The following is a 13914-nucleotide window of genomic DNA, read 5'->3' as shown; positions in this document are numbered from 1 at the left end:
TCAAGCAAAATATCAAAACACGACACGACAATAGCTCTGTCAAGGGCTAAAGTAAATACGATCACTGACCTTGTCTCAAAGGCTTTGCGTGACAGAAAGATAGACGACGTAGAATTCTCGCTTATCTTAGCCGAAGAGGAAAAGTACGAGAAATTAAAGACTGACATAAGGAATAAAAAAACAGTCGTAAGAGATCTTTCCGAGGAATCTCGCAAAAAGATCTACCAAGAAGAGCTTCAAAGAAAGCTTGCTCAGTAAACATCTGCTTTGAAAAAAGCGTGACAGGATTCTATTTACATATTGAACGTCAGTCTGGAAATTACGCGTAATCTTATGCCATAAGATTTATGCTAATTACTCATCTTATGGCATAAGATTTATGCTATTCGCTCATCTTATGGCATAAGATTTATGCTATTCGCTCATCTTATGCCATAAGATTCACTATCTTCTCGGAATCCATCCTAACAGGGGGTGGTTGGGGTCAATTTCGTAAAATATTTCGTAGATTACGTCAGGGTAATAAGGAATATCCTTATCCAGCCGACAAAACATCCACTCGGCTTTTGTCATATCAGAAACCTCGGGAATAGACTTACCGGTAATTTCAGACAAAAGATAGGGAATAGCTTTGTAATATTTCCCTAGTTTTAATTTTTTCAGCGTTTTCCGTAGACTTAGCGGGGTTGGCTCTTCTAAATGGTCTATGATTTTCTTCTTTACTTCGTCGCTTAAATATATCGGATGTAAACCTTGGATATGACTCATCCAGTCCCTGAAGTATTTTAATCTCTTATATGGCGTTTTCTTACGACCTCCATTGGCGTAATATTGCTCTTTGGTAGCATTTGGTACGGCATTACGAATATTCTTACCACACTCGTAACACTGTGCTGACGTGTCGTCTTCTATTTGCATTTTCTTACCACAACAAATATACTTATTTGGTGGTGGGGTAACAAACTTGGGTTTCAAGCACTTTACACAGAAATCATAAGCAAACTCTTTACAATCTTCGCACTCCATATATAGACTAACATATTTTACATAAACACGGGATGCGGGTAATCGCGGTACGAATCGAGGGGGGTACTTTAGACGGGTAATCCTCCGGTGGTCGTTGCGCTGGAACCCCCATCCCCTATACTACTCAGACCCGCATCAAGGAACGCAGCAAGGCCCACAGCTTAGAAATATGGGAAGGGGAGAGGGGGGGAGGGGGGGGGGGGGGAAGGTGGGAGACAAAACAACTTTTTTTCCGGAAGACCATAATATACTCGCCTAATATACTCAACTTTGCCTTGTACCTTTTTTTTAAAAAATAGAAGAAGCTGAGTGGGGGGTGGACCTGAATTTATCACATTCCATGCACCCTTATTCCAATTTATTCATACACCCACTTAAAAAATATAAAGATTTATATTTCTTTTCCCGGTTTTAGGAAAAGAGGAGTAAAGAGCAAAACGAAGAAGAAGAAAAAGAAGAGGAGGTGTTCTTTAAACAGCCATTACCTTTAAGTCCAACAAATATTTCAATGTCTTCTACGTGGACGAATACGCCAGTGAGTCAATATCACGAAGAGGACATTTCTAGTGTAACTGTTGACGGTTCTTTTCTTTTCGATTTGTCACCAAGAGAAAAACTCAATGCTTATTTAGCATCAAGAGATGTTAGTCCTGTCCGCTTTGTGCTAGCAACCCCATGGGACGAGGCATCTGAACGCTCGAGACGTTATTACAAAAGAAAAGGAAAACAAGTGGTTGCTTCATGCTTAGAGGAAGTTGCTCCTGGGCAGTCCGACAAGATCTTTGATTCTTTAGCAAAATCCAATCTTAAACATGGCGATACTACTTTTGATTTTTCATTGATGGAAGCCCTTTGTGAATGTTACAATAATGCCAATCATTGGAGCACTAGAAGACAGATCCTCTCCCTTATGGCAGATAAAGTAAGCTTCAATGATTTAAAGAGATGGATACCCGACATATCGATGTACCGCCTTAAAATAGCGCGGCATCATCGTTTACTTCATGGTCGAGGTTCTGTTCTCTCGCCCGTAAAGAATACGCGCATGTATATAAAACCCGAGAAACTAGAGCACTTTTTGACATTCATTACGAGCTCTCACATAGTTCAAGATTTACCTTTCGGAGAAAGAGTACTCAAGTTGTCGTCAGGCTGTGAGCTAAAAGTTCCAAATGTGGTTCGAACTCTCATACCGGAACAAATAATACGTCAATACCAAAGTTACTGCTCGGAAACAGGTTTTGACCCAGTAAGCCGTAGCACATTGCTCAGGATCCTCAGTGCCTGCTCTGCGTCCGTCCGCAAATCCCTTCAAGGGCTGGACTATTTTTCAGCAAATGGAGCCCAGTCCTTTGATGATCTAGAAGACGTGGTGGAGACACTTGGGGATAGTTATGGAAAGGGACTAACGTGGGCGAACATGACTAATGAAAAGCTAAAACAAGCGAAACGATACCTTAAAAGCGATTATAAGGTAAAACTGAATTTTAAAACTCAAGTATTAAAGCTAACACCACAACAAACACAAGAAAACTGACAAGACAAAAAACAAACAAACAAACAAACAAACAAACAAAAAATGAAAAAAGAAAGACAAGAAGTTAATGCATTTTCCTCCTCCTGACGACTATCTTTTTATTTTATTTTAGGTGCATGTTTCAAAAAACTCGGTGGTTGCCGATCACTGCAGAGTGTTCGCTCTCAGTTCCCCTGACGACCCCTGCTTCGAAAAGTGTTGTGATCACGAACATAATCTAAAATGTGATAGATGCAGCATCTTCCCTAGTGCTCTTGAAGAAATACGTTCAGCCATTAAAGGCGTTGACTGCTCATTAGAAGAAAGAGAAGAGATGGAGTATACCATAGATCAATCCGCTCAAAATATCGATGCGTGGAAAGCTCATCTTCTTCGAACCATCAACCAGGATACCGCAAAACATGAAATATTGAAAAATATGGATGATCAATCAGTGGTTCTTGTATCTGATTGGGCCATGAAATTCGTACCGCGAAAGTTTCGCGAAAGCCAAAGAGATTGGTTTGGAAAGCGCGGGATTTCCTGGCACCTTACAGTTGCTGTAACGAAACCAAAGGATAATGACATAAACATGTTGACTTTTGTTCATGTTTTTGAAAGCCGTACTCAGGATAGTCCCACAGTCTTGGCTATTTTCGATGATGTCCTCCAGCAACTCAAGAGTATTTTATCAAGTGTAAAGTTTGTCTACATGAAACAAGATAACGCTGGATGCTATCATTCGGCACCAACTATGCTTGCTATAAAGCACATTGCTACGAAACACGGAATCTGCCTTTCTCGGATCGACTTTTCGGATCCACAAGGAGGGAAAGGCGCATGTGATCGAAAGGCCGCGAACATCAAAAATCACATGAAAAGATATTTGGACTCAGGCCATGATATCGAAACAGCCAAACAAATGAAACAAGCAATTGAGTCATCTGGAGGCATACCGGGCGTAACAGTGACTTTGTGTGGCCCACAATCTACATCAGGCTTCAAATCTGTCAAATTTGATGGAATTAGCTATATTAACAATATCCAATACAGCGAAGAGGGAATGAAAATGTGGAGAGCCTATGAGATTGGTCCTGGGAAATCCATCAATTGGAATGACCTAAGTCTCCCAACCGGCATACCCAAACTAAACAAAACGTCGGATGATAATAGCAACAAAATCTTATTTGTTCCTGTAAAACCCCGAAAAGGCCCAAAAAGTTCAAAATTAGAGAGCAAAGATGATGCCAGTGACGATGATGATGAAGGTAATAGCATTGATGATTGTTATGATAATGATGATGACAATGATGATGGCGATGCTGGTGGTAATGCTGATTGTGGCAAAGGCGACGCTGAGGATCTACAGGCAGATGCTGATAAAAAGCTGTTCTGTTGTCCAGAGGAGGGCTGTACAAAGTCGTTTCAGCGGGTATTCTTCACTTGAAAAACATCTGGACATTGGAAAACACAAGTATTCCCTTGAACTTCAGACATTTTATGACAAATCAATGATAGGTTACGCCTCAAAACTCGAAAAGGGGATGAGTGAAGTTCCAACATTCCCTCAGCCAGACACGCTTGAATCAGAAAATAGTATGGCAGATTCAGTACTTCCGATGGGTTGGGCCTTGAAGTCTACAGGAAAGAGGAAAAGGTTTACTGAAACCCAAAAAAACTATCTCATGGAAGTCTTTAAAAATGGTGAATTAACTGGGCAAAAAGCAGATCCACGAACTGTATCTAAGTCAATGAGAAAAGCCAAAAATGCTGATGGCTCTTGCATGTTCCGGAAAGAGGATTTTCTATCTTCTCAGCAAATTTCAAATTTTTTTTCTCGCTTAGCAAAAGCAAAAAATCTAGACTCTTATGAAAAAGATGTAATGGGAGGAAATGTTGGAGAAATTGTGAACAGAGATGTGCAAGAACTGACGGATGAAGTGATGAATGCAATTACTCTTCAACACCCAATAATGTATCACACTTACGACATCTGCAAAATGTCTTCACAATCAAAACTTCCAAGATTCTCTATTGCCATGCTGAAAGATATTTGTGCTGCTTTCGAACTTGATATATCCAGTATTACAGTCAATCGCAAAATGCCGTACATCGATATTCTCAATGAACTTGTCAGGCAATGTAGTTGTGCAAGCAGTACATAAAACTATAGTCCAGCCTTGTAGCCGGTTTATTTCGAAAGCAGGTATAGTCCGCGCTTTAGAAGTCGAATCAATTATATGGTTACTTAATTGTCGTATACTTAACTATGATATGCCTGGTTGAATCAGATTTCTGTGATTGCTGTATTTATATATACAAATACAGCAATATGTAGAGACTTTAACTAAAATAATGATAAATCAAGTTTTTTCTAGTATACTCGATAAGAGTATTGCTTGAAAAAATATAGGCAGATGATAGTGACAAAATTGCTGCAAACGTCAATTTTTTCCGATTGATAAAACAACGGTTAAAGTCTGTTGTGAAGAATTATTCAACTCGGAACTTGTCTCAGATCTAGGACTGGGACTATGCGTTTAGGATTATGATCACAAGCCGGTTGAATCCGATTTAAACGGTTTGATTGCCTTCGATCTCTCATTCAGATTCTCACTCGAAAAAAGTCGATTTTCGATTTCTCTTGAAAAATTAAAGAGACAAACAAACAAATAAATACTTTTATTTCTCTGAAATTGAAAAGAAAAAGACTTTATTTTTAAATTGCAAAAACTAAATCTGTCGCGTTACACATTTCAGCCCTGCCGCTCAGTCACTAAATGATTGTAAACAGAAGTTCCCGGGCATAAATTGTTGTTAAATTCTAGGTAAAATCAAATGTAAAAACGAAATTCTTGCGGTATTTGTCATTATATTACATTGAACTTGTATGCTGATGATGTTTTTATGATACTTAGCCAAATTAAGATTTAAAAATCCAAAAAGTTATGCAAATTTGTCAATCGCTTTGATTTGGCCGACCGTCTGAGCTCTTCAAAATTTCTGTAACTTTTAGACTTTATTTCTCATCGCAGAACAAAAACCCCCAAAAATGACTTCACCCACGATTAGAACATTATTTTAGCTTTTCAATTTCTTAATATCAACGTTTTATTTTATTTAGCACACGGATAAATCATTTTTTGAAAATTCCTCATTTTTGACGCGAAGTCAAAGTACCCTGGTGAATAAATATTTTTCGCCACTATGAATTTATTCGAACACCGTGAAATTCCATCTTTTTAATGTTAAAACACTATCCCAAATAATTTCCCAAGATTGAGTCTGTAGATATTTTTGCAAAGGCGCGCGAGGCCCCCAAAGTTGGAGTATATTTTGACTCTCTCAGAGAGTCAATTATGCACGAATTTGTTTTTCTCGTTTTTCTCGGAAATAAAGCGATATTTTGGCAAATGAAGTATACCACGGTTTATATCGCATCAAGGTCTTCCTAATACCAAAATATGAGCGAATTCGATTTTTCGGCTGTTGCCGGCGTATGGTCGATTTTTGCTGACATCCTCTCTTAAACTTTCTGAATAACAAGATTTTAGCCTTTTACAACAGCCTTTCTTCAAGAAAATAGTTTTTGGCGCTCACCGCTTGAATACGAAAAGAATTCTCTCTTAGTTTCATATATGAGAAGAACAGCTACATATACAGAATAATATCCTAATTGTTATGACTTGCCTCAAAGTTTGGATTTTTTCGAACAACCACAAGGACAAAGCAAACACGACCATACACATCATCCATAACCGCTGACCACTACCCTCTCCCTGTTGATAAATCCTAAAATGTACCAAAAACATCAGAACGAGGCTGTTCAGCTCTCGTGATTCTCTTTCGTAAACAACTTCTTATACCATTTCAAAGTACTATCACTTTTCAGTTATTTGTGCTAAAACACTGAAATTTGTAATTAAAAATAATAAATAAATAAATAGCATGAAAACGTGGCCGGTCAGATATCGGTTTTTCATACATGTTCTTCCTCTATTTCAATGCACTTTAATTTTAGGTATTTGTGCGTGAGCACTTCCTGTTATATGACTACATTTGCTTAATGTCTGCTTGTATCAAAGCTCTCAAAGCTCTCAAAGCTCTCAGTCAACTCAACCACATGCAAGATGCATGCCCAAGAAAGAAGACCCCTTACTGAGTTCGCACTTGAAGAAGGGCACGTAAAGAAACCTTTAATTCTGTATTACTTGGATGGTGAAAAGGCAGTTTTACAATCTCGATTTTCAAGCACCATATCAATTTCTGTCCATCATTTGGAGAACTATGTAAGCTTCTTTCATCAAAAGCGTAATTTGCCTCGAGTACTTCCGTAGCTGAGTGCTCTTAAGTGGGCTCACGTTTCCATAAAAGCCTTCGGTACATGTATTATTTTGCAAAATGTCTGGTAAATTTGAAAGTACCCTCATTATGCAACAACTAAAATGGGATGGCAGAGTATTTAAAAAACCACGAATAACTTTATTAGTCGTTTAAGATAAGAAGACTTTCCCGTTACTACAAACTGTTGAAACATTTATTTCAAAACAAATTGGTACGGATTGCGGGTTTTTATCCTGAAGGAGCAAGGAACTGACCGAAGACAAGCTATATAACATATAACAATTTTTAGTGGTCTGTAAACTAAGAATGGCCTAGCGAAGTAGAGATAAAGTTCTTCTCGATTCATTGTCTCATAAGAAAACAACAACCTATACGCCTACATAAACGTCAACTTTAACCTTCTTCAAGCAATACAATGTACGCATATTTTTCGCTCCGTTACAGCTTTTTGGTCTGTCTGCTTGTTGTGAATGCTTTGATTTTTGTAATAGCGGCTTTTAGTAATGTTCTAGTTGTGTACACCATTTCCAAAACACTGTCGTTGTGAATACCTTCTAACATTCTAATTCTTGGTTTGTCCTTGTCTGATCTCTGTTGTTGTGCCTTATCTCAACCTTGCTTCCTTGTTGCCTTGGCTTCTGCAGTACAAGAGGGTTTCCATTTCTATTCTACACTTATTTGGATGTACCATCTCAGCCTCACCATAATTGCAACAAGTTCTTTTCTTATACTAACGACCATCACTATCGATCGATTCCTCGCTCTCCGGCTACACTTGCGCTACCAGGAAATCGCTACAAGAAGACGTTGTTTTATCACCCTTTTCTGTATCTTCGTCTTTAGTATAGCAGTTGGTTTGTGTAAAGAACTAATTGAGAAAAAAGGCACTTTAATACGCGTACTTACTATAATATCAGTCTTCTCGTTCCTATCCCTTTTATTTCTTAATGCGTATCTAATTTTCGAAATCTCGCGAGTCATCCGGCGACACTCAGTGCAGATCCACTCCCAACAGCAATCGGTAAAACAGTCTATAGACATGCCTAGATACAAGAAATCTGTCAACACTATGTACTATGTGATTGGTGCTTTTGTTTTGTGCTATGTGCCGTATGCAATTGTGTTTGCTGCTATAACGGCAATAAACGTTTCTCCAACAAATGCCGCATATGCCATGGCCACAGTTGAAACTCTTGTCATGTTGAATGGTGTGCTGAATCCAATCATTTATTGCTGGAGAATCAAAGAGCTACGAGAAAAAGCTATGAAAATGTTGCACTAAAATTTTCTGAACCAAAGCAACAGCTTAAGAAGATGCAGGAATTGTCCGGCCAAACAAATAAACATAGGCACTTTTGAACTCTGCAGGCTGTTGTATTACAGCGTGAGACAATGCAGCCTGGCGGAGACAATGACGACATAGTCATGATTCAGTAGACCCTATATGATAATAATCTAATAAGAATAAGAAGATTAATAATAATAATAATAATAATAATAATTTTATTGGATATACACAATTACTGGGAAATCAGTAGTTTACATTGTGGTCCGACCTTGTGGTATAACCTTGTTTTTAACCGCGCACTGTCGAAGGGTACCAACAAGCAACTCTACTCACGTACGACACCGAGTCCAGGATTCAAATCCGAGTCGTAGTGGTGAGAGACGGCGCATTCAGTTAGCGGCGCCTACATCCGTGCTTCCCGGGGGAAAAACCGCGTATCAAATGTATTGCACTAAATACTATCTATAATCAACTGAGAGACCATGAAAGGCAGAAGTGGTCAGGACGAAGAGTATTCATCCATGGCCATAATCGTTATTCGTTGTTAAAAAAGTCAGAATCAGCATAGCGAGGATTTCTAAGCAAGAGACTAGCTCTTTGCGCAATATAAAATGACTTTTTATTACTCTCCTCTACAATTTTCGTTGTTCTCTCATCTAGGTAAGTATTTCGTTGTTAAATTATGTCATACTTAATTTTATTTATTGCTGGAAGTATTCATTAAGGTGACGCACGATTTAGTGACCTTTCAAAGGGAAGACAATGTTCTACTATTAGCTTTTCAGCGCTGTGCCCAGTCGCCGCCAGTTCTGCAATGGCAGACAGAAATAATCGACAAAATACTAATGCAAGGAGACTTGTTGTACTTGAACGCTCTTGCAGTCTTATTCCAGACGAATTAACGCTGTCCCTCAATTCAGTATCTGCCTGACAGAGTACGTTTGGCTAAGACGATCACAAGCTAAACACCTTTAGATTTTCTTTAGAAATATGTCAGTCATAACTGGAATCGGACCACTCAAAACAAATTGCTGCGTTCATGACATATTGCTGTTACTTAAGAAAAAATGTTAAACCATCGAGTTGATTTTTCATGGCTTGGCTGACGTCACTTCCGTCCGTCCGTCCGTCCGTCCGTCCCTCCGTCCGTGTACACAACACAGGAATCCCGCTTGATGTCAAAGCAAAACTACTCGCAAATGCGGCTCTCAAATGCACATAAAAATTTGCTTTAGGACAAATTATAGACCAACAACAAATAAGAAAAATCATATAGTCAAAGATAGGTGTGTGTTTTTTAGCAAACAATTGTATATTATTATTTTTTATGACAAGATTTTTTATCGACAAATCAAAGAATTTCTCTCAAAGCTTTTAATATTTCTATAGATAAGCTTAATTGATTTTAATGCTGGATGAAATATAATCCGGAGAGCAAATATTATACAACAAATATTCGTCCTTTATCTAGCTTTGTAAATCAATACGGTTGTTTTTAACCAACTATCGTATGTTTTTCGTTCAAGAAAATGCAGCTTTGTTCGCCTCCTATAGCGGGCGCGGGGTCCCATCGGCAAACAAAAGAAGACTTTCATTCAATAATTTTATATCTTTCTATCGATAACTTATTTAAATATTGAATGAAATATAAAATTGCACCAAATATTCAACTTTTTATAAAGCTGTTCGAGCTAGTATGATTATACAAATGAGCTTTAAATTTGTGTTGTTGAGAGAAAATTTTCTCTCTGATGCTACCAAATCATTTATTTTCTTAATTTCATTGCGGTAAATATACGGTTCTTACAAAATCCTAAATTCTGCATATGGATAGCCAAACATTGTCATATAAAAGAAGTGAAAGTAAGCTTATGTTTTGCTCACCTTTTCTTTTAAGCAGTTTTGTAGTCTGTCTTTATGTTCCGTGTTCATTTGTCCATAAAAAGTTAGGAAATCTCCAAAATTTGGATTTTAATGAAAGACATCCAAGGTAAATTTTACTAAACTTGACATTTTATTGGATTATCTGTAGCTATCTTTCGTTTTTCAAGTAAAATTAAATAGGAATTCAAAGCGTAAAAATGTTGGCCATGCAAAACTTTGTCGAAGAATTTTTCAAGAACAAAACTAGCCCCTGGGGTGGACGGTTAAGTGGGAGGGTACTAAGGTCGGAAACAAAGACTCGTGCGGAAAAAAAACCGACGTAGTGCATTCCAATTTCATTTCTTCGCTTCATAATTTTCGTTATGGGGGACATTATCTTCATTTCGATGGAGAGAAAAAATTGAAGATTTTTTGCCCGATTTTATTTTCATCTAAATTGGGCTCCCTGTGCTATTGGGAGCTCCGCTTTTAGGCAGTGCCTAAACTTATATATTACATAAACATGTACAATAATTATTTTAAATAGAGTCATATACACATATATGTATATAAATCCCCATAACTCAGAAGGAATAAAAAATATTCTAATGTTTTATTATAAAAAAATGTTGAAAAACAATAAAATCTTGATTAAAAGGTCACCATAGTTTTTATTTTTTCATTGCCATTCTCGTACTACATTTTAGCAAAGATAACTGAAGAAAAAGGTCCTCGAAGATGAATAGTTTTGAATTCACAGCGATGAAAGTCTCCTACGATACAACTAATAGGAAAACTGCAACAAAATTACGGCTTTTACAGTAATAATATGTAACAGCAAGCATACATGAATTAGAGCTAAACATGACTACGAATGAACTTCAAAATTAAGGCATTAAGCTACCGTTCTAACGTAGTACAAACGTATGTCAACTGTCTAACTTGAGCCAGTTAGCGGTCCTAGCGAGTCCTTAGGTCCTAGTGGCCAGCGGTTAACTTTTCAGTAACAATATGATTAAATTATTGCTATATTATGGTAATATCTATTTCACGGGTTGTTACTAATGATAATGATTACTATTCGCACCATTTCACTTTCTATTAGAAAAGACTAGTTTTAGATATACGTACACTTATTCAATAAACGTTGTCATCGCCAAAGGCAATAGGCGATAGGTCATTCCTAAATGGAAATGGCAACTTTGGAGATGACAACGGTTATCGAAACATATGTATATGATACATTATACATTAGGACGAAGGAGCATATATTTTATTGGGGGGGGGGGGGGGGGGGGGCAAAATGAAACTTAGGTTGTATTGCATGCATACAAAAATTTAGTTATATAATTGTGAGCATTTTACCATTATCATGCAAACGGTAAATTTAAAAAATCATTTTTATTCAAAACGCAACAGGTACATACGCACCTGATACAAGGAACGTTCAAAAGGATTTTAAGCATAACTTATGAATCATTGAATATTGACAAGTGATCTGAGGACAATGGCCCTTCTCAAATGTGTCTTGAATGCGAGGCTATCAAGAAAATACAAAAGAAATCACACGTTTTCTCAATGGAATTCGAGAACAATAACAACAACATGGCGGAAAGTACCCTATAGGGTCACGTGATCGTTAATACTACAATTGCAATAAATATAACCAGCCTTCAAAATAAATGTAAAACTATCGATCTGCACAAAGAGCGGTTTACATGAAAATTTCATTGATATATATACTTATTTCAATAAAGTTAGTCACCAAAAACTTAGTTAAAGCCGTGATTGCTAAGAATCATAGGAAATGTTTTATATCCATCAAGTTAAGCTTTTGAGACAAACTGCAGCAGTTGAGGATGCTCAGAAGAGGTGAGAGTAACTGGAAAAAGATCTCAAGTCCATCAACAGTTATCAAGCCGTTGAAACATGTAAAATGCATCTACCCATGATCCTTGCCGGTCTCAGCTTTGTAGCTTTTCAGGTGACTAACTTTATTGAAATAAGTGTATACCGCTTGTACTGCTAACTTCAACAAGAGATTACAAACTTGTGCTCCCAGTTTGTGTTTTTCCATTAACTTGCAAACCTTGCGCTTTTGGGTTTCTCGCCTTTTCCTTGGATCCAGAAATCAAGGTCTCGTACAAGATCTTTACTCGTCTTGTGAAAGTAAAGCACACGGCAATGTACACCCCTTGAACGGTATTCAGTGCAACAAACGGGTACAGAAAATAAGGAGACACAAATGAGGCTAAAAAGCCAAAGATCCACGTGAACCCCATCAGCACTGAAATCTTGACATACACTGGATCGTAGTCGCGCTGCTCCTTGACCATTCTTGTTTGCTGTGCCACTTTACGAAGAGCTTTCACTGTCAAACCAAAGAACACGGCATTCCACACCACTGACACTGCTATTGGTAGAACAAAGATGAAGACGTTGGCACGACCATTGTTGATCCAGCATCCCTTGGGACCACCGTACCTGATCTCAAGGGCTCCTGATTGATCTAGGGTAAGACAAATGAGAACCAATACGAGAACAGGGAGCCATCCAACTGCAAGGTTGCGGCGTATCTTCATTTTTCTCCTTGCATTGTCAGTTGATGCACTTGCATTTCGCATAGAAGAGAATATTTTCCATGTGCTGAAAGCTATAATGGACATCCAAGCAAATGAAGCAACGAATGAAAAATGAAGAATTACTGCAATGACTACGCATGCTCCGTGAGAACCTGTCTGGCCTGATCCAATCAGCCACACGAAATGGGCCACCAGTAAAGCTGACGATAGATTCATAAGGTTTATACCTGGTAATGTTCTGAGTTCTCCAAATAACAGATACGTCACCAGTACAAACACAAGACAAGCGACAGACAAGGACAGACCAATGGATGTCAGTATACGTAGGGCTGTGTCATTCTGTGACTCGTCAGTTGATTGCGTTTTAGTGTACTTCTTCCAGTTCAAGTACTCAGTACACACAACCATGCTTCCATTGATGATGCGATATTCGCCTTGGTTGTAGACTGTATTCGAGACATTTCTGTAGACCGAGTTGTTTGGTAACATGACATACTCGTCTTTGTCTAGACTGATGTACGTACCATTGCATGTTAAAGTACTTGGAAGATGTTGCCTACAAACTGCAATTGAACCCACGGGAATATGGTGTCCGTTGTGTTTTTTGGTGGAGTTGGCAAAGTACTGCTTTTCTGTCAGTAGTTCTTGGTCTGGTTGATGTAGATGCTGCTTGAACCGTGTACAACAACATAATCTTTAGGTGTAAAGTACTGCACATTAACACAGGTCAAGAGTCTTGATGTTGCTTTGATGATAATGAAACTATTATTTTTGAAGACAAATCTCACTGGCCGAGTGAAATTCAAAATAGATTCGATGGTCAATCGTTCATTGCTACTTCTCATTTGACGGACTCCAGATATTCTCTCAAGTCGCATTTCAACTATCAAGGTGTCGACATTCATCAGCTCGTTTATTTCTGTTATTTCAATATCTTCTGAGCTCAACCCAAGACTAATACCAAAAAAGTTAGTAACCATACTCGTGTTATAATTTCGTATTCGACTGCCCAACACAGCGCCGGCCTTTATCCACAATGCAATGCGATATCTATGCAAGTGAGATGAGATGAGAGTGGATGGTGCCTTTGATACTTGACGGCAAAGCTCTAAGAATATGTCGTAGACTTCATTATCAAGACATTTGACCTGGATTTCTTGATTGTTAGCATTGAATTTGGTTGCCAATTGACCATCCTTGATATCCATGATTACAGAAAAAGGAACCGGTAGACCATATGGCGGTATCGTTAAATTACTCGGCCCACATACCAAGGAAGATCTCATTTCTTGATT

At 38.1% G+C, this 13914-nt stretch overlaps 2 protein-coding genes across 2 annotated transcripts; both read left to right on the top strand.

Moving 5' to 3' along the window:
- The first annotated feature begins 1279 nt into the window (after positions 1-1279).
- On the top strand, positions 1280-3989 carry LOC148904691 (uncharacterized). Its single transcript, XM_089024475.1, has 2 exons — positions 1280-2500; positions 2676-3989. The coding sequence occupies exons 1-2, from the start codon at positions 1535-1537 to the stop codon at positions 3987-3989; spliced, it is 2280 nt and encodes a 759-aa protein (XP_088880601.1). The 5' UTR covers positions 1280-1534.
- Positions 3990-7437: 3448 nt separating this feature from the next.
- LOC116289712 (uncharacterized) lies at positions 7438-8250 on the top strand. The gene has a single exon (XM_031696656.2). It carries the CDS (start codon positions 7569-7571, stop codon positions 8166-8168), a length of 600 nt encoding a protein of 199 aa, XP_031552516.1. The 5' UTR covers positions 7438-7568; the 3' UTR covers positions 8169-8250.
- Positions 8251-13914: the final 5664 nt, after the last annotated feature.

This window comes from Actinia tenebrosa, unplaced genomic scaffold (assembly GCF_029948245.1).
Source record: "Actinia tenebrosa isolate PJP-AT-01 unplaced genomic scaffold, QUT_ActTen_1.0 PGA_scaffold9__36_contigs__length_13948895, whole genome shotgun sequence".
NCBI lineage: Eukaryota > Metazoa > Cnidaria > Anthozoa > Actiniaria > Actiniidae > Actinia > Actinia tenebrosa.
This window is presented reverse-complemented; position numbering and strand designations above follow the sequence as displayed.